This window comes from Rattus rattus, chromosome 15 (assembly GCF_011064425.1).
Source record: "Rattus rattus isolate New Zealand chromosome 15, Rrattus_CSIRO_v1, whole genome shotgun sequence".
Taxonomy (NCBI): domain Eukaryota; kingdom Metazoa; phylum Chordata; class Mammalia; order Rodentia; family Muridae; genus Rattus; species Rattus rattus.
The window spans coordinates 22436806-22458460 of NC_046168.1; the positions used below are offsets into that span (position 1 = coordinate 22436806).

A 21655-nucleotide genomic window follows, 5' to 3' on the forward strand; every position below is an offset into this window, starting at 1 on the left:
GATTGCCTTTCCACATCCAGAACAGAGGACATCCGCAGCTTTCCATCACAGGATGTGAACGCAGGGGACTCTGCCTTCTGAACAGTGTTCTCTAGGGAGCTGGAGTATTCAGACCGGAGCATGGGGACGGGCACTCCAGTGCTATTCTCATCTGAGGGAAATGAGGAATTCAAATGAAGTCTCTGGGCCGGAGAAGGAGCGTGATAAGGAATGACTGATGTGTTTATAGAAAGATAGAGTGGGAATATGTTCTATGGAGGTGTGCGGGAAGGGGGTGACTCTGTGGGCCCATGCTGAGGTATCCCTTCCCCCTGAGGGACCAGCCGTACAATGGTATAGTATAGAATGGAGTTTATTCAGGGCATGGGGAGGGGAGTTAAGAGGGTAGTAGTGAAAGAGAGAGAGAGAGAGAGAGAGAGAGAGAGAGAGAGAGAGAGAGAGAGAGAGAGAGAAGAGAAGAGAAGAGAAGAGAAGAGATAGAGAAATAGAGGCTGGTCATGAACACATGGGGGGGGAGGAGAATGGGGAGAGAAGGGACAAGGGGGAAGAGGATAAGAGAGAGTGAGGAGGGGGCAAGCAGCCTCTTATAGTGTCAGGCATACCTGGCTGTTGCCAGGTAACTGTGGGGTGGAGCTTAGACGATGCTAACAATGGCCTGCTTCACAGATTATCTCTGTGCGGGGTCAGGGGAACCTGCAAAGCACTGGGTTAACAACTTGCATACTACAACAGTGTGAGTAGTGGGTGGGAGAAGGCAGGGCCTAGAGCCGTCCATGCCGTCCTGCTGCCCTGGATGGAGGTCAAGAACAGCAAGACCCCAAGGCGTGAAGCTGAAAGTCCTCTGGGGCTCAGATTTTGGATAGAGGGTTCCTAAGTGGTCCTGCCTCAAGCTGATGAGTCTCACGACTCATGGAGAATGCACGTGCACACTCAGACGCCACCATACACAGCGGCCGTAAAGGATAAACAAAGAGAATGCATTTGCTTCAGCTGTAAAATTACCTGTCTGGCTGAACAATTTCAAATTCAGAAGAAAAATAGGGTACGTCTTCGGGCCTGCTGGAGTCCTGTAGTCCCACAGAAACAGGACCGAAAGGATCCAGTGTGCCCAGTACCTGTCCGGCTAGTGTTTGTCAACCTGACACTGAGAACAGGGAGCCTGGGGGAGGAACTGCCCACTACTCTGACTTGTCTGTGGTCAAGTCTTTTAATTTGCTAATTGAGGAAGGAAGGCCCGGCCCACTGACTGTAAAAGGAGGTAATTGAGCGATCCAGGGGAGCAAGTCAGCCAGCAATGCTGCTCCACGTCTCTGCTCCAGTCTCTGTCTTGGCCAGAGTCCATGATGAATGTCACTGTAAGCTAAATACACACCTTTCTCCCCATGTTGGTCTTGGTCAGCGTTTATCCCAGCAACAGACAGCAAAGTAGGGCAGTGGGGATGTCATGAAGAAGAAATATGAAGTCTGCAGCCCACAGTGTGGGAGGTGGCGTTCTCCATGGGAGCGGTGGCATTTGGATCCCTCCATGACCCTTGTTCCCAAATCGACAAAGTTTACTGTGCAGAAGTACGAATCACTAATCATATAAATCTATCTATCATCTATCTATCTATCTATATCTATCTATCTATCTATCTATCTATATATAAATATATCTATCTCTCTATATATAAATCATATAAATCTTATCACTAATCATATAAATCTTGCCAGATTTATAACTATTGCTAATTTGTTACTACTTTTTTTAATTGTCTGCGTTGTGTAGGTGTGTACGTGTGAGTACAGCTCAGTGAGGCCAGAAGAAGGTGTCAGATCCCTGGCGTGAGAAGTAGCAGGCCCTGTAACTAAACAGCTCTGAGCTCCAGGCCCCTGATTTGAAAAACCACACAGTGCCCGGCTTCCTACTTCTTGTTTTTCTTGAGCCACATCTGTTTACTGATGCCCATAACCTCAGGATCCCAGTGCCGTTGGCGGACGTGCAAAAAGAATACAACTAACAGAAGCGGACTGAAAACTGCTCTGGTCCTTGGCTTGTCTTCATTGTCGGTCAGGAACTGGCTGCCATCCTGTGGCAGTCATGGGTGGAAGAGCCTGGCACCTAGTGGCAATATTTGGTATTACAGCTTCTCTCTGCCTTGGTTCCCCTCCATAAGCTGTTTCTTGTAGATAGCTTGGACACAGCCAAATGAAGTGTGTTCAGGTTATCTGGAAGCCTGGAAACCGTTTACATGTTTAAGACACACCCATCTTATTTAGATTCTTCAATGGATCATTGTTTTGAGCGAAGGAGCTGATGTGCTCAGAGTCTCTTTAACGAGAAAAGATTTTTGACTTACATGTATTATTTGCAGGTGCCCGTGGGAAAGGTTTTGAGCACTTTGGAGCCAGCTCGAGTTACAGGCGATGTGAGGTGCCTGACATGGTACGAGGCACTGAATTCGTTGTCTGGAACAGTGGCAAGCACTTTTATCATACTCAGCCACCTCTCCAGTACAGTTTGTTGTATAAATGGGAGTTTTTCCTTTTCTTTCCCTTCCCTTCCTTTCCTCTCCTTCTCTACTTTCTTTCTTTCTTCCTTTCTTTCTTTTTTGCACAAGGGGTGTGCAGTACAGGCTGCTCTTGAACCTCCAGAAATCCTCCTGCCTCAGCTTCTAAAGTGCTAAAATTACAGTCGCGTACCACCATGCTCAGCTGCGGTTTCCTCTCCCACTCCCTGTCGCCTCTGTCCCTCTTTCAGGTGTAGGGGGCCTGGGGTGGGGCAGACTGTCCCAGTGCACCCCGGGCACCGTCGGGTCTGGCTTCAACTGGGGAGGATCAGTTGAGGATTGTCTCCTCACCAACTTTTCAGCCGCCGGACAGAAGGTGGGGGATCAGGGCAGGGTATTCTGCCCATACATCCCAAGGCTGTTCCGTCATTTATGGAGGTTAAGAGTTGGAGAAACCGGAGACGTTACAATGCAATGAGTGCAAGGTGGCGATCCACGTTCTAATTCTCTTCTTCATTTTATTTCATGCTCTGGAGGGATTGGCAGTGTGAGTTTTATTTCTATGAAGCTGAGAGTGTGGGGTTCCAACCCCCCCCCTTTGTTAAAGCCCTGTGGTGATATGGTTCCTGGATATCTGAGTTTTGTAGGACACAGACCTGTGCTATCTGACTCGGGGCCTGAGAACACCCATAGCTTAAACACCCAGCACACGCACTGTCTTTCAGTTGCCTGCATGTCTTGAAGCTAATGTTTGTGGCCCTTTTTGGGGACACACCGTTCTGAGTTCAGTTCTATGTCCATCACTGCAGGGAAGTCACTGGTGGGTTGTAAGAAAAAATAATGTACTCACTGTAAGAAATTCTTGCTGCATTTGTCAGTGGTGACAGAAGTGAAGCTGGGCTTACCCAGCAAGTTTGTGTTTCTGTCTGCTCTGCATGTGACAATGGGAGTGCCACAGATGCCACCCATTTGACTTTGATTTTGGGTGCAGGAGACTGAACCGAGGGCTTCAAGCTGGTCCTGTGCTTTCCCACCCAGCTTCATCCCCTGGACCTCATCTGACTTAACTTCACCCTGTTCTGTGGCTGATGCCTTCACATCACAGTGAGCGGCCACCGTCAGAAACGTCATGGCATATCTGTTCCAGAGTCTTCTGACTTTGAAGACTCTGGAGGCCAAAGAACGGTCAGCTCACAAGGGATGGGGACACACAGGCTGCTTTCTCGTCACAAAGGAGCAGAACCTACAAAGCCTGGGAACGATGTCTAATTCCTCCCAAAGCAAATGGACAAATTATCCAAGCAAGAAGGGACTGAGGTGAGCAGGCATCCTGAGGGGGAGCCGGCTGGGTAAAGTTACAGTGTATCTTCCACTTAATATTTTCAGCAGATGATGCCTCTCCTAGTGCCAGTTACACAGAATCAAAGAAGCTGTGATCCTGGAACTGATTTCTAGTTTCCGATTTCTTAGCTATATCCAGCTTGAGAACTGTCCGTTTTAGTCATGGACGTGGTTCTTCTAGTGCCTGACTCTGCAGTCCAGGGTATCAGATACTCATCCCTGTGGGATGGGAGAGAGGGGCTGAAGGCTTAGGAAATGGTAGGACGGACGACTCAGGCATGCTTCTGATGGGGAGATAAGATGCTGGGAAGAGATTTCATAAATGGAGAACAAAAATGCCACCTGCCATTCCCTACCTCCTTGTGACACTTCCCCGCCTTCTCCAGCACGCTGGGGGCACTTCTGCTAGGTAAATACTGTACCACTTCAATAACAAGGAAGCCAAAGATAGGACTTTGCATCAGTCCCTCTGACTGCAACAGTATACTTCCTTCCAGATTAAACCGACGTCTGCATGTGTCTTCCCTACCTGGACCTCACAGGTATGGGATCCTCTCTGAGTGTCATGGGGTTGCCTGGCTTTTAGCTTCTGTGAACTACGGCTTTTGTCCTGTATCTCAATTCTGAGTGGAGTTTGCAGTCTTAGGAATCCCTTTCTAGTTCCCTAGGCTGAAGGGCTGAAGAATGTGGTCTTTGAAAAGTCAGTCCCAGATCCGACTCACTCAGGAAAGACTGCAAGAGCAACCTTGAAAATTTCTTTATTTATAGACATTTCAGAACCATTTAAATCAACAGACAATGAATTTTTTTAGACATAATATACTGCATTTATCTTGAGGTACACATTGGGCCCATTAAATAATGCTCTGGAGAGCAACACGATTGCTGACGTGTGGCTGGCAACCCACTGTTCTCCCAGCCCAGAAGCTGTACAGAGACTTCTGAATTCTTAGAAAATACGATTTCCATTTAAGTGAAGGGAAATGCCCCAAGGTCTCAGCCTTCCTTCCTTCCTTCCTTCCTTCCTTCCTTCCTTCCTTCCTTCCTTGTCTTAGCTGAACTCGGTATGAAATCTGGGACAGGTTTATGGCAAGGGAACTATGGAAGCCCTATCCTACAGGAGGTTGTAAACCACAGGAGCTCACCGTCTGCCAAGCTCTACTACAAAGGTGCACAGCTTCGGGGGTGGGCGGAGGGAGACGACTGCAGGTGACACTTGCACCTAGCTTGAAGCACACTCACGCTTACTTGTTCCTGGTTCTCACGATGAGCCAAAGTGTAAAACAAGACTTCTTGAAAGCCCAGAAATATGAGCTGACACGACACGGCCACAGAATCCTACATTACAAACCTACAGTGTGGTGAAAATTCTGTTTCCACTACTTGCCCTCGGGGCCTCTGATTCTCTTGCCTTAGCAGATTTCAGATTTCGAGAAGAGCAATGGGAATTCACGCAGTGGACATGTTTTTTGTTCTTCAAAGCCTCACGCGTCCACCAGTAGATGTGACTTTTTCTGGTGGACTGCAACTCCAATTTCCTGGGCTCCTTGGAGAAGTTGGTGTTTCCCAGTTTGTTATTCAGGCTATGTACTTACAGAAGATAGGCCCCAGGCTTGATTTAGGACACAAAGCACTAGGAAAACGATGGGTTCTCCGTCCATCCACTCCCAAGCCCCCGAGCGTCACAAGGAGGCATGGATGATGTGCAGGTGGCCTAGCAGTGGGGACGAGGCTGTTTGTGTACGCATCTGATCAGCTGGAGTGAACTGTCACATTCCCCATAAGGCTGTGGCACTTCTGCAGGACAAGAATAAACACTGCAATTTAGCTGAATGGGCAGTTTGATACAACTTCATAAATTTGAATGGTCTATGTGGGCTGGGGGAGAGTAGATGTGGACATTTCACAGTTCATAAACTTGAGCAGTTCAACTTAAAGGCAGAACTTGCAGGCGTCTGGAAGATTCTGTGAAGGAAGCGGTGGTGAACACTTGAGTTTTCTCTCTGAATTGACTTCATATTTTACATTTTAGCTGCTTGGCTTATTGCTGACACGTTCTCTTCCAACAGGGGAGGGGCAGGAAGATGGGTTTAGTCATGAGTTTAAGGATTCCCCCAAAGATCCTGTTCAGATAGGACTTCTCCACAAGTATCACCGTCCCTCACTGGACTGGAGGGCATGTGCCACTAATGGAGGTACGTATTGTCTTGACCTGGATGGTTGGAAGAGGTTCCCTGTAGGATGCGGAAGGCAAGGGCTGTTTCGATTTTCTGCTCTGTGCAGCCTGTCTGATTCTCTCTGGCTTATGAATTCCTTGTCTAGTCAGGATCCTCCACAGACAGGTGCTCAGCTCAGAAGTGGTAATTATACTTATTTGTGGCTTTTAGAAATGCCAGCACTGATTATCATTAAAAAATTCTAAGTCGGTAAAAGAAAACAGGAGCAGGGAGACAGATGCGTTTCCTCTTTAATGTATTCCGAGTATCAGGGGGGTGCTCGCCAACGTCTGGGGTAGTTATTGGATGTCTTAGAGGTGCCTACCATGGCTTCCATCTGGGGGCTCCTTAAAGATGGGACACACGTCACTCTCCATGCTCCCAGCTTTCAGAAAACGTTCATAGTCTCGTGCACGTATACGCTGTGAGCAACTGTGACTTTGAAACATGAACGAGTTCCATGAAGTCAGGCGTCCTTTTCTCAGCCTTGGGTCTGGCACATAGAGGGTGCTCACTGAATGTACAATGAATGTATGACCTCAGGGCCAATCCTCGCTCTAAGGGAGGCCCCAGGATCCAATCAAAACAGACTTGGCATAAATATGCCAGGGCGTAAGCAAACGAACTAAAAGCAGACTGACAGTCTTGTTCTGTGTGAGGTTCTTGCAAAAGACAAGGGAGTCAGTTGTTACACGGGGCAACCCTCATCAAAAATGCAAACCAAACCTGTGGCTTGAGTTTGAGAATCATGGCCAAAGGCTGAGTACTGAGGATGGCTAAAGCAAGGGTTTGCCAGCGGGGACCTGCAGGGTCTCCACTGCAAGCTGTCTGTCTTTATTCTCAAGGGAAGGTAATCTTCTCAGGACAGGTTAACTTTCTAAGGAGTTAGTTCTCCTCCTAGAGGGCTGTGGTTTGAAACGCTCTCCATGAGTCTTGGGTGGGAGATGGCAGTATTTACATTTGGATTGTATGTTAGGAAGGGGTAGAAGCTATTTCTTATTAATGAGATCAGAGATGAGAAATTAGACTAAGTATCAATTCATCTCAGCTCTAGATCACAAGATGGAATTAAGTAGACCTCTAATGGCAAGAGATAACGACGTACTTCACAAGGCTGTAAACCCTGACTGGTGGGTCTTGCCGTCAATAGCTATTTCTTTTTTGGTGAACAGGAAGACATGATAAAATACGGTCACCCATTCAGGATACACTGACTCCTGGTGGTCAAACAATCTTACCTGAGCAGCTCAGGTGAGCATCTCACTACCAGAATGTCTGCGAGTTAGAATCTGGGGACAGACTCAGGGACTATTTGGAGAACATGTCGCTCAGAACAAATTGGAACTCTTTGAAGTTATATCCCTTCAAACAGTCAAGAGAAAGAAAGCGATGGTATATTTTGGGATATTTAATCCCATTTAGCAAAATTCTTAGACACGTTCTGGAGTTCTCAGAGTGAGAGTTTGATAATTATCTTTTAGAAGAGGAGAAGGAGGTGGACTATGGGATTAGCAAGAACTCTTATTGATATCTTAGGAATCAGGGCAGAGATACGGCGTGTGTAATAGAGAGGTGGTCTGTCTAAGTCACAGGGTTTCCTGACACAGGAGGTGTGTTGTGGGCAGACCTCACATTTGTGGAGAAAGGCTTTTCAGACCTCTCACTGGGGCACACGGGAGGAAAGGGTGATGGTTTCAAAGTAGCTGTCATTTCCCTCAGTTAAAAGTCTGAAAACCTCAGTGGCTATTATAAAGTAAAAAGATGTTATCTAAAATATCAGATTAAAAAATTACATCAGAACATATCCGTGTGTACTGCACACACACACACACACATACCTTTTCCCCCTTTTCCTCTGCACAATGAAACTGGCAGAGATTACAGATCAAACGTAATGGTCATGATTTGTGTCATTTCTAAGGACACCAGATCTCCTCTAGCAAAACATGAATTTTGGAAAATGCCTTTTGATAAAAAGATCTCCAGCAAGCATAGAACATTAAAGTGTCACTTCACACCACTAACATCGTCAGGCACAGGAGTTAAACAACAGACAGGAAGCAAAGCGGGCCGCAGAATACAATGAACTGTCCACCGTCGGCTCCCCAGGAAGCGAACTGTTCACAAGTGTTTCAGCTTTGGCTGTTTTATAATAAATACCATGCCTTCTCGAAGACCGATTAGGGTACAAATGAGTTCTCTGGATATGACTTCAGTTCTTTTAGCAGCTGTTGAATGTTGAGTGACGTACAAGGCACACCTCTAAGTGTTCTGTATAGCATCTTTATTGATGTACAAAATAGCCTGTTCACCATTCAGAAACGGAATCTGCATAGTAAGACTTTCTCTTATCTCTATTTACAGAGAAGGTTTTGTTTTGTTTTGTTTTTTTAAGTGCAAAAACATGAATCTGTGTCCTAGCCCACCCCTTCCAGCACATGTTCCTTAGCTCTGTCTCACAACAGATGGGCATTTGGCTATATTTTGGGCCTCCAGCCATTAATAAACTGCAGTATTTTCTTTACCTGTAGTTTGCTTAATTTGAAATCCTCCGAGAGGATCTCCTCTGTTAATTGAACAAGCAAATTCCCATCGATCTTTTCAGTGACAAAGAAGGCTATGACATCTTCAGACAAACCAATGAACCTCAAAGACTTGGACACTTCCTCTATAGAGAGTCCTGATAGGTCAGCAGGTGGTTGCCATGGGGAGCCATCCCCACAGGATCTGGGGGCCAGCTGGAGGTGGAGGGGAGACGAGAAAGGATAAGAGACGGAGAAGATGTCCTGCACGCCCTTTCTGACAAAGTACTGGTCCTCGGCGAGGTCCAGCGACCCCGCTGCGGGGTCCTCCTCAGCACCATCAATTTTCAGAGGCAAAGGAGATGTTTCGGGGGTGGCTTTCTGTTCCACTGGCTTTGGGGCCCTTGGGGGTAAGGCAGGGCAGGAGACGCTCTGCTTGGTCATGCCAGCTGCAAGGGAGTTGCTCTCGGAGTTCTCCAGGGAGTAGCTGGCTGACTTGGGGCAACTGGAGACACCGCTGCTGCTGAACTCTACAGAGGTCGTGCTGGGCGGGCTGCCCAGGAGCTCACAACCATCGAAATCCAAAGGGGCTGGGCAGGTTCTCTTTGGCGTGCCAGGCGTCTTCTGTCTGGGGTAGCTGTAGCTCCTGCTTGGATCGAGCAGGAAGTCACTCCTTGTCTGGTTCTCCGACGCTCCTGAGGAATGGTTGGGCCACGAGAGCCGGGAGGACAGAGCTTCAGCAGAAGGGCTTCCGAACGGGGACTTGGGGTCCACAGAGTCACTCTTCACTCGGGTGCAGGGATAGCAGGAAACAGGAGCACTGTTGGGAGGACTTGTGTCACTCTGAGTGACGCTGCTTACAAAGTAAACAAACAGAAAAGGAGATCAGTGAAACGATCACGTGACCCCAGCCCTTGGGAAGTAGAAGCAGGTGGCTCTCTGAGTTCTAGGCCAGCCTGGTCTACACAGTGAGACCCTGTCTAGGGAAAAAAGGTCAAAGCCCAAGATTTTCCCTACAATTATTCATAGATGTTATTTCTAAGGTCAAAAGGTAGTTAGGAATATATGTGTGTGTGTGTGTGTGTGTGTGTGTGTGTGTGTGTGTGTGTGTGTTTACACACACATATTTTTCTTATATTCAATAAATTACCTGCTTTTTAAAAAAAGAATCAGTGGAGTTCTTTGTATACGTGGATGTGTATACACCAATTTAAAATGTTGCAGTGGGATAAAAATTAGTATATGTACACATGTAAGTACGTCTAGTTTAGTAAGAAACGTTGTTAGCAAGTTCCTGCACCTTTACACTGAGAAACATTTTCACACCATGCTTTGGGCCAACCTAAGAGCGATGCCTGCAGTGGGCAGGGGTGAGGGCATACACAAGCCAGAGACAAGGACGTGGCCGCATCAACACTGTCATAGCTCGGGGTCCTCCCTGGTGTCCGACAGGAGGAAATGTTGCCAACACAGTGCCCATCTTTGCCTCGGTTTCTGAACAGTAGTTATACGTATAGCATATGAATTTCAATGCCCAGGGAACGAAAAGAAATCCAAACAAAACAAAAACTTCCCACAAAGACTTTATACATCAGGAACACAGGTGAGGGGTGCCCTCATCCTGAGGGCCACAGTTTCACATCGTAAGATTGACAGTGAAACCAGAGACTGCGGAAAGGCAGGTGGGCAGTGGTCATACTCCAGCCAACAGCAGAAGGAACGGGCACTTTGTTTTGCAGAAGACCTTGAGTGTTTTCTGAGAGAAAGGGGGCTGGTCTGTTTTGTTTCTTTGTAGCCATAGTCAGAACGGGTTTCCCACTGGGTTCATATCAGAGCAGAGTGCTGAGTTTGAGTTTGTGGTTCTGGTAGGAAGCCCTGTTTGATTATGTCAGAGTCAAGGCGGAAGTACCAGAGCTGGCTTCTAAGGAGTGCCAGCAGCCCACACACTGCAGCTAAGAGGAGAGCCCTCCCTGGTTTCTCACACGCCTTGTGCCATCTTTTTCTTTCTTTCTTCTTTTTTTTAAAAACCAAGATGCCAGCTCTTTCACCCAAGGTTAAAACGAGTAGGGGCCCAATTGTGATCTCCCTATACAATTCTTTTAAGAAGGCAAACAGCATTCCCTCCCCACCCTGCTGCAGGGGATACTCCCAAGGCCTGTGAACTGTCTGCTGTGGGTTCTGCCAGGGTCGGGACTCACATGTTATGCAGCCCTGAAGAATAGTAAGACAGGGTGGGGCTTGGAGACCGAGTCTGTGGCCGAACTGGCTTGACTGTTCGAGGAGGGATGGAGGGACTTGTGGACAGAGGCTTCGCACTTCGGGGTGGCACAGGTGGGGCGTTCAGGAGCCGGCATTCTTCCCTGACCTGGTGTGGGAAAAGAAGACTCCAGGTTAAAAACAGACGTCATGACTAAGGCAGGGGTAGGGACGGGGGTGCAGGGGTAAGGGTAAGATTGGGGAGCACCGCTCCGACATGCAGGGAGAGGGGTACTTTAAGCAGTCAAGGTAGTGGGTAAGCAGGACACACATACACACACATATATAGACATTCACATATGTACACATAGACATACACACACACACATGGACACACACACACATGGACACACACACACATGGACACACACACACACACACACACACACACACACACACACAAATAAAACTAGAATAAAACTGCTGGGACCAGACTGGGCTGGAAGGAAGCAGTTTGGTTAATGCTAGCGTCTGGGGAAATAGAGCAAGAAATAGGAAACCCAGGCCTGAGAGATGCCAGGATGTGTGGAGCAGAAGGGGGCGTGGGAGGCAGTGGGGGTGTCAGCCATGACAATGACAAAGACTGCTGCAGCCCTGTTCACTTTCCATATGCAATACAGTCTGACCCAAACCTTTGGGAATACAGAGTTTTTTACATTGCTTGTGTGCGAGCACACCCTCAGATTCGCATACACGAGCTGTTCCAAAGCAGCTGTGTGGAGGTCAGAGGACAATTTATGGGAGTCATTCTTTGCTTCCACCGTGTGGGCCCTGGAGGTTAGATTTAGGTCATTAGGCCTGGTGGCTTTCTTCATCGAGCCTTCTGGGCCAAAATGTGGGTCTTCTGCAGGGTTAAAGCACCACTGACAGCCATGTCTGGTGCCTTATAAAAATCACAGTGACCTTGTTTAGATGCGTATTTGAATTTAGCAGATCCAGGATGGGGGCTGAGAGTTAACATTTCCTATGTGTGTGTTTTACTGGATTTTTTTAAAAATTTATTTACATTTCAAATGTTATCCCCTTCCTCTGTTTCCCATCCATAAACCCCCATACCCATCCGTCCTCCCCCTTCTTCTGTGAGGGTGTTCCCTTACCTAACCACCCACCCTTCCCACCTCCCTGCCCTGACATTCCCCTACACTGGGAGGTCCAGCCTTGGCGGGACCAAGGGCTTCTCCTCCCGTTGGTGCCCAACAAGGCCATGCTCTGCTACATATGCAGCTGGAGCCATGGGTCTGTGTACTCTTTGGATGGTGGGTTAGTCCCTGGGAGGTGTGTGTGTTTTAACGGACACTGTATATGCTAGGCATATATTCTAGCAACTGAGTAAATGACCATCTCTTTTAAAAGTTGTTGTTTTTTGAAGTCAGACACGATGGTGCATGTCTGTAATCTCAGCATTCATTTAGAGCAGAAGAAATGCCACAAACTTGAGGCCAGCCAGGGTAACAGTAAGATGCTGTCCCAGGAAAGCTCCCCACTATTTTCCTTTCCTTTCTTTCTGGGTAGCTGGGATTACAGGCAGGAGTTACTGTCTGGGCGAGTTTGCTTTTCAACAAGCTCCAAGGTGAACGTCATGCTATGGGTCCAGGGACCACACAGAAGCTGGAGGAGCAATGAGAAAGCACTCCAATGCCAGAGTAGAACTTCTGCTGATAAAAACCTACCCCAGGGGTTGGGGATTTAGCTCAGTGGTAGAGCACTTGCCTAGCAAGCACAAGGCCCTGGGTTCGGTCCCCAGCTCTGAAAAAAAAAAAAAGAATAAAAAATTAAAAAAAAAAAAACCTACCCCAGTCAGATGGCCTCCACTCATCTTTACATTGAGAATGATCTAGGTGACCTGGGACAGCCTGGGACTTCAGCAAGTGACTGTCCTTGCAGCCTCTCTAGTCCAAGGAGCCTTCTTTCCCTAGAGCATTCTTACTGATGCTAATCCGGTGTGCCCTTTTCCATGTCGGGCAGCAGGGGGCACCCGATGCCTGGTTGTGCTAGTCCACCCTGACCCATGGCCTACTGTTAAACATGTTCTGAGACATCTTCGCCTGCTTTCAGGCTGTGGTGCCAGCATCTCTTTCAGTCTGTTCTTCAACCACTTGTCTCAGGGACACGGGAACAGCAAGTGACAGCTGTGGTGACTGAAAGGATGCTGAAAGTGGAATGAACAGCCTTCCATGATACATATACTTCCTTCGTTGACTGCAGACTGGGCCTCCAGCTGGAGTCCCAGGTCTGATTTACTTGCCAAAGAAAATCAGCCAGAAAAGGAAGCCATATGATTATGAGAGGTGCCTTGATTTAAATGAGATGGAAGCAATTCTATTTCTTTTAATTTACTTTTTGAGACAGAATTATTATATAGCCCAGGCTGGCCTTGAACTTGGTGTGATGTGGGGGAAGACCTTGAACCCATCTTTCTGCCTGCACCTCCTGAATGCTGGAATCATAAATATATTCTACCACATCCTTTGGGAGTGATTTAAAGAACATCATTCATTGTATTTCAGTGTAAGCCCAGGGGTCTCTGCTCTCATTTGAGAACCCTCAGCTCCGGTACTGGGTTGGGAAGAAGAGAGCTCTTCTATTCAAGCTAAAGCTAAATACTTGGGCAGGAGATTTCCTCTTCAATAGGTCCAGTAAGTTTTCCATTTTGGAGCCTTTGAAACAGGGTGTGCTGCAGAGACACGACACTTATCAAAGTAGCTCTCTTTGCAGCAGATACAGGATCTCTACAGAAAACCACGGCTGGTCCCGATGCAGAGCATAACTAATTGATCACGGAGGGGGTGCATCCCGAGGGATACACAACCCCTACACTGAAGGCTCATGAAACACTTTGGAAAAGGAGGTGGAAAGACTAAGAGCAGAGGACCTGGAGATCTGCTGTGACACTGTCTCCTAGCTCACAACAGTATGGTATGTAAACAGGCCCTGAACAAGGACAGCACCAATAGTCAGCATAAAGTGGATAGAGTGGGGTTCTATCTTTATATAGAGAACTATAGGCAGCTAAGGGTAGAGTTCTCCTTCCCCAGGGAGGAGTCCTCTAATTAATTATCCAATATCAGGCGGTGAGCTCGGAAGCCATGCAATCAGTAGGTTGTACTTATGTGTTTATGTGTTTATGTATTTGTAACAATAACAATTATAGAAGAGGCCATGATTTTGAGGGGAATGGGAAGGTTAGAGGAAAACAAAGGAATGAAGGGAAACAATTAAAGTTTTTACTTTTTATTAGATTTCTTCATTTTATTTTGCACATGCGTGTTCTGTGTGCGTGTCTGTATGTGTACACTTACATGGTTGGCACCCGTGAAAATACGAATAGGGTGTTGAATCCCTAGAACTGGAGTTATGGATGGTGATGAACCACCACGTGGCTGCTGGGAACTGAACTTGGGTCTTCCACAAGAGCAGCCAGTGCTCTTAACCTTGGATATTTCTCTTCAGCCTCATAATTATATTTTAATAAGAGTTCATTAAAAATGAAAAGGTGAGTCAGGGGTGGTGGTATACATTTTGATTCTAGCATTTGGAGGCAAAGGTAGGTGGATCTCTGTAAGTTTGGTAAGACTGATTGCTAGGCCAATTGGGGCCACACAGTGAGACCCTGTCTCACCCCTCCCTCTAATGAAACAGGTGGCATCGGTGAGCACCCACAGAAAGAAAACTCATGAGCGATGGACTCTGGAAAACCGGGGGACTGTTCTACTGATTGGGGTCCTCTTCTTCTTCTTCTTCTTCTTCTTCTTCTTCTTCTTCTTCTTCTTCTTCTTCTTCTTCTTCTTCTTCTTCTTCTTCTTCTTCTTCTTCTTCTTCTTCTTCTTCTTCTTCTTCTTCTTCTTCTCTTCCTCCTCCTCCTCCTCCTCCTCCTCCTCCTCCTCCTCCTCCTCCTCCTCCTTCTTCTTCTTCTTTTTTTTTAAAGAGGAACTGGTTAACGTTTTAATTTTTAAAATACATGAGTTCTTCTCAATGTCAGAATTAAGTGGAATGTGAAGAAAAAAGATTAGTGATGAGTTCAATTCGGAGTGTTCTCCATTTTAGAATCAGTCATTAGGTATGATAGTTCATTAGGAATAGCTTACCTCACACGTTGATGGCAATGTGCTGAGACGCCCGTTATGATGTATATTTCAATTAAAATTAACTGGCTGACCTTAATATTGGCCTTGTATAGCTGAATGTGGCCTGAGGGTATCCCCCTTCCTGTTCTTATGGCCAAAAGCACTTGAGGCTGTTCTGACAGTACCTTCACCAGCTGGGCAATCCAAAAGGGCTTCCTAGGGCTGGGTGGAGGCCGACAGTGAAAAGAAGCATTTGTAGATGTCAGGGCCCAGTGTGAGGGAAACTGTGGTTAAAGAAGTGTTTACAGCTAACCTTCAAAATGAAATCTGAGACACGGACAGTGTTGGGACCTTCCTGGACTCCTGAACGGAGTCTGGGTCTAACTCAGTTCAGCCTGGAAATACCAAGCTCCTTTAAAATGTCCTTTGGGAAAATGATAGTATTAAAAGCTACAGCTTATCCTGGGCTGGGATTCTAAGAATCTTTCTGCAGAGGCCCAGAATGAAGGGCTTGTTGTCCCAGGCGGGCAGGAAGGGCAGTCCTCAGTGGGTGAGGCGGCTGGCTAGCCACAGTCCTGCGCTGGGCACTTTCCACTCGGGTTGCAGATGTGGCTTCTCTGATGGCCTTATTTCACGGCATATTATGGGAAGGATTACACGCTGTGGTGGGATATACACATTCTGGTCCTTGCAAGTTATAAACAGCGAGGGTTGGTTTGCCTCTTATTTCGCTTTGTCTCTTATCATCTTTTACGCCAGCTATGGTCCTACCCTTCTTGATTTGATTCAACACAAGACATTTATATGAAGGAAGACGGTAAATGAATTTTATCTGGCAATAAAAGGCGACTGATGGGATGGGTCAAGCGGCCTGTTTCCTGGTTCTTTCTCAGACTCCGCTTCCTCTTCCTGCACCTTTCCCCCTGCTCTTCTTCCTCCTCTCTCTCGGTTACAGTGGGTCGGCTTGGTAGGTCCACCATCGCCTGAAGTACCTCACGCTTCCCTGCTTTCCTCTGTTTCAGTTTTCCCAGCTCATGACATTTAATCGGCCGTTCTTACTGCCTAGTCCTAAAGGTAACACGTTCTGTCTTGCCACCAGGACAGATTCCTGCTTCTGGACTAGGCCGACATGCTACTACAGTTATTTACCCTTCATGTCTATTCAATTAGACCAGGAGTCAAAATGGAATGGCCCAGTGCCACTGCTATAACTCCCTAGTGGATACGGAGCTTAGCATCTGTCTGTTTTGGTGGGAATATGTCACATAGAACTTCAGGTGAACTCTCTCCCTACCCATTCAATATAGTACTTGAAGTGCTAGCCAGAGCAATCAGACAACAAAAGGGATATAAATTGGAAAGGAAGAAGTCAAAATATCACTATTTGTAGATGATAAGAAGGTATACTTAGGTGACCCCCAAAATTCCACCAGAGAACTCCTACAGCTGATAAACAACTTCAGCAAAATGGCTGGATATAAAATTAACTTAAACAAATCAGTGGCCTTCCTCTACTCAAAGGATAAATGGGCTGGGAAAGAAATTAGGGAAACAACACCCTTCACATTAGTCACAAATTATATAAAATACCTTGGTGTGATTCTAACCAAGCAAGTAAAAGATCTGTATGACAAGATCTTCAAGTCTCTGAAGAAAGAATTTGAAGATCTCAGAAGATGGAAAGATCTCCCATGCTCATGGATTGGCAGGATTAGTACAGTAAAAATGGCCATCTTGCCAAAAGCAATCTACAGATTCAATGCAATCCCCATCAAAATCCCAAGTCAATTCTTCACAGAGTTAGAAACAGCAATTTGCAAATTCATTTGGAATAACAAAAAACTCAGGACAGCGAAAAGTATCCTCAACAATAAAAGGACTTCTGGGGGGATCACCATCCCTGACCTCAAGCTGTGTTACAGAGCAGTAGTGATAAAAACTGCATGGTATTGGTACAGAGACAGACAGATAGACCAATGGAATAGAATTGAAGACCCAGAAAGAACTTCAGGTGAAACTTAACTGATTAACAGGCTAATTTTTAAGGTTAAAAAAAGAAGGCAACAGAAATGCATTTCTACCTTTAAATTAGGCCATACGCATCTTTTACTGTGGAAATTCATATCGTCGGGTCGTGTGGGCTGGGTGTGAGCTTCCGTGGTACCACATCTTCACCATCATACTTTGGTATGGTAATGGGGTGAAATACAATGACTACATTCTCCAGTTGTCAGCATTCCCACCCTCCCGAGGGTTCCTTTTCCCAATCAAGCGTCTAAAACACCGTCCTGTGCCTGGGAGGTGGGTGGGGTCTGCCTTATAATCAGTATTGGAAGCTGAACGTCAACTGGAAACAAGGTGTCTGTGTTTTCAGGAACAAACACTAACCTTGTGCTACCTGAGGGTCAGCATTCAGCTTTAAGGTGAATGTGACCATCCATCAGACTATGGGTGACCTTTGCCTGTCTGTAGGCGATGTGAGGATGTTCAGAGAGGCTCCTAGCACCGGCCTCCACTGTTTAGAACATGGCCACCTTTATATCCAGAGGTCTTTCCTTCTTTGAAATCTTGGTGTCTTAAATCTTGTCAAATATCTCTCATGAATAGTGTGGTGTCATTAGTTCTTGGTATTTGCAGAGATGGCACAAAGGTTCCGAACAAAGTTAACTTAGGGAAAGGCAGAGACGGTGAACTGTTCTTCCAAAGCTAGGTGGTGTAAAAGCCATACTCCAGATCCAAGGAAAACACCTAATGGTGAGGATTTGAAGAAAACTGTAATAGGTGTCTGTCCTGGGTGGTAATAGGCAGGACATCACCACTGTCTATTCTTACTGTTTCTAAAAGTCTAATGAGTCTTTTTCTACATATTGTTAACCTCACTGCTCTACTCAGAAGTTCAAATGCATATTAAGTGTCTGATAGAAGTTGAGCTGAGTATGCAAAAATGCATAACTCCCAGAGTTAGTTGTGAGGAAAGGAAACAAATACGACTAAAATAAAAATTGGTGAGTGTACTAATAGACATATGTGTAGAGGTTTGTGGGAACACCATGAATTTGTTCCAGATAGCAGGAGAATAAATTCATAGGACACTGTAGTGAGAAAGTCTTGGGGAAGCAGGACTTAGAGTGTAATAGAGGCTTAGCCAGCATGATGCTAGATCCCTGGTACATCTAACACCGAACGACCACAGTGATGCTGTGTTCCGGGAGGGCGGATGGTGAGACAGATGCTAATACCTTGTGTTAGAGACAGAGACAGAAATTCCAAGGAAGAGGGCTGGGAGAAGCTGTAGGATTCAAGACTAAAACTACTGCTTGGACTAGATTTTACTTGTTGATGGAATCTGAAGTTCTGGTGGCACTGAGATGCCACGTGAGAAGCGAGGAAGGCTGGGCCCCCAAGGGACGACAGAAGAGAAGAACAGGTGACTGCATCATACTGTCCACAGAGCAGGACTGTGGAACAATGCAATGAGGGGAGACAAGAGAGGGGAGATACGGAGGAAGATGCGGTGTCAAGATGCAGCAGAGCCACGGTGAGCAGATAAAAACGTCAGAAAGCCATAGAAGGGGGAAGAAAGCACACCATATGGACGGACGTCAGCAGGTCGTTGGCAAGCCTAGCAGATGAGGCTTGAAAGGCACAGAAGGCAGATTCCTGTGAACGGGAGCCAGAGGAGGAGAGGACGGAGTCAGTAAGATACACCGCTCACTTCCAGTAACGGCCAGGAAGGGAGCAGAAGGGGACGCTTTTTAGAAAGGGGCTTGGAATGGGATGGCTTTCTTCTTGAATGGAAAGAAACTTAAATTGTGCCCATGCATCTATGGATGCGGAACTCTCACTGATGAGGAGAGAAGGGAGAATGAGCACATAAGCCTCTGCCGGCCTCTGCCAGCCTCTGCCGGCCACATTGTACAGAAAACAGTGCAGGCTCCCTAACCCTCCATGAGCTAGCATGAGGATAAAATGTATCTAGTAGAGTGCAGGGCTTTGTTTTACGTAGGCATGGTCACCAGGAAGTCAAGCACAACTTCAATCACTGCACTGAAGTCAAATGCATCATGGGATAGAACTATTCCCCTGATGTCTGAAGATGGCCTGGAAGGTTAAATTTGCTCTCCTACCTCCCAGGAATAGGCATTTAACCCCCCACCCCTCACACCTGCCACTGCTGCAGCTCTTATAAGTCCTAGAATATGTGCCTGAGAACGAGATAAAGGACCAAATACTGGGGGGAAATGGGGCACGTTTCTTCTTGAAATGCCTACATGTTAAGAATAATTTGTGGGCTGGAGAGATGGCTCAGTGGTTAAGAGCACCGACTGGTCTTCCAGAGGTCCTGAGTTCAATTCCCAGCAACCACATGGTGGCTCACGACCATCTGTAATGGGATCTGATGCCCTCTTCTGGTGTGTCTGAAGACAGCTACAGTGTACTTATATACAATAAATAAATACATAAAAAAGAATAATTTGTGAGGATTTAATTGTATATAGTGAGTTCCTGCTTGATTGGAAAACAGGCTGGAAAATATGGATGTCTGCACAACAAAAATTCAAGTCTTACATGTAGTTGTGGTATTTTATATATATTATGAAAATTTCTTCCTCCTATTCCATGTTCCTCAGATTAAAAGAATACAGAAAGCAACTTCATGGTGGCACACACCTTCAATCCCAGCTCTTGGGAGGCAGAGGCAGGTAGATCTCTGTGAGTTTGAGGCCAGCCTGGTCTACAGAGCAAGTTCAAGGACAGCAGGGCAATATTGAGAAACTGTCTTGAAAAAACAGAAAAAAATTGCAAAAAAGAAAAGTCACCCTAAGTGTCTATGAGGGGTATGAGACTTTGGTTAGATGACATTTCTTAGGAAGCCTTTGTTTCCTGATACTCTGTAACTCCCTTCTCTTCTTCTCAGATGGAAATGATACACCTTAAATGATACAGTTAAATGATAACTGACCAATGAGATAGCTTAAGAAAAGAAATCATGTTACCATGGCATATTCCTTGCTTAATATCCTTTAGATATCCTTCTGAGAAAAACTCGATTCCATAGTAGTGGCTGCTCAGCCCTAGGACAAGAGAGTGGATGTGGAGACAGCTGCTGATGGCCACAGCTCCCAAGGCTTTACCGTCTAAATGTACGTCACACTTGGTCGTCGTGGTGATGATGGGCCTGTGGGAGAGGTTATTCTGCCTGGAACTGTGAGCGTCCACGAATGAGAGTTTGGATTCTTCTGGGCCTGAAACTTTTGTTTCCATTCTGAGAACAATTCAGAAAATAAACGCTGGTGGGGAGCTTGATCTAAGCTTGCGCTCACCTTCATCCTGAGTGCTCTTCTCTACAAGAGCCAAGTTCAGGACAACGACGGCAATCCAAAGAAAGGAGTTTTGTTACTACGCTGCCTTGAACTTTGTAACCTCGCCTTCCCTGCCTGCTCTCTGCCCTGCATTTTACATTTCTTCCCACACTCCCCCTCCCAGATAACACAATCATTACAGCCTTAAGAAATCTTATTTATAAAGAGTCTTTTATACAAAGAGTTCATAGCCCTGTCACACAGCCAGAGCGGGTATTCTCAGCTGGACAGAAGTGCGAGTTTTATCATATCGAAGTGTGAATGAATTGCTACTAGATTAACTACCGAAGGCCAATTTACAGCTTAAATCCCCATTCTTTAATATGGTGTCTTCTTATTTCCCTCGTCTCATTGTATATTGATACTAAGGATCTAAGACAGACCCTACTGGGAGAAGGTCTCCAAATTCAAGCCCCAGGCAAGGGCAACTAAGAGAGAGAGCTGCAGTCGCTCCGCCAGAGGCAAGAAGGGCAAATGGTTCTGAAAAGAGGCCGTTGTTTAAGACCTGGGTGCCACTGGGGCCTCATATAAAGCTTTTTCTGAGAAAGGAGTACAATATATGATATATATCATTGCATAACATATAACCCTCTTGTCAGTGTGACTTTACACAAATGGCACTTAGTGCATGTCTGAGACACGACTTACTCCACTAGGGTGTCATAATTACCTTAATTAGCATGCCAGTCATTGAGAGTTCCAATGGACATAGAGAGAAAAATGGCTCAGAAAATTTCATGTAAAAACGACCTGAGATGGAAGACAATTAGCTTCAGAATTCCCACAACAGCATACTTCATCACAGTCGTCATTTCAATTAATGGATGAAAGCCCAGGTAGGGCTGGCTTACAAAGTAGTCCTCAAAAGTTGTAATTAAAATGAATCAAATGCCAAATGTTCTAGGAGACCTCACTAATTAGCGGAATCTTGAACGGAGGCTATTGTAGAGCAGTTCGCTTGATGCGAATTATCTCTTCCATGCGGTATCTTTTTTCCTGGCTCGATACTGAAAACCAGGGCCTCGTGCACACTAAGTAAGCATTTCAGCACCAAGCTATTCAAATCCCCAGGCCCCAGATTCATTTTAAGGGTTTTCAATATTTCAACTTGAATATTAATGCATATGGTGTCTTTAAGAAAACCTGCCATTTAATGGCTTACCTAACATTAACATATTTTTCTTGAAAGATTAAAAAAATGTAGTATCATTTGTGTGTGATGTGTGTGATGTGTGCGTGAGTGTGGAAGTGTGTGTGGAAGTAGTGGGACGCTTCATGTGAGCGTCAGTTCTGTCTTTCTGCCATGAACTCAGGCTGTCAGGCTTACATGTGAAGTGCTGTGAGCCCTAGCACTGGCCCCAATATTTGAGAAAGGGGAAAAGGATAAAGATAGAATTAAAGAAA

The 21655-nt window shown here is 46.1% G+C and overlaps 1 protein-coding gene across 1 annotated transcript in view; it reads right to left on the reverse strand.

Annotated features, from left to right (window-relative positions):
- Positions 1-7924: 7924 nt before the first annotated feature.
- Positions 7925-21655, reverse strand: part of Garem1 (GRB2 associated regulator of MAPK1 subtype 1) — a 162958-nt gene continuing 149227 nt past the window's right edge. The window contains exons 5-6 of the mRNA XM_032885750.1: positions 10767-10933; positions 7925-9421 (exon numbers count right to left, since the gene is read on the reverse strand). Of these exons, the coding sequence (XP_032741641.1) occupies positions 8524-9421; positions 10767-10933 (1065 nt within the window). The 3' untranslated portion in view covers positions 7925-8523. The remainder of the gene's footprint in view (positions 9422-10766; positions 10934-21655) is intronic.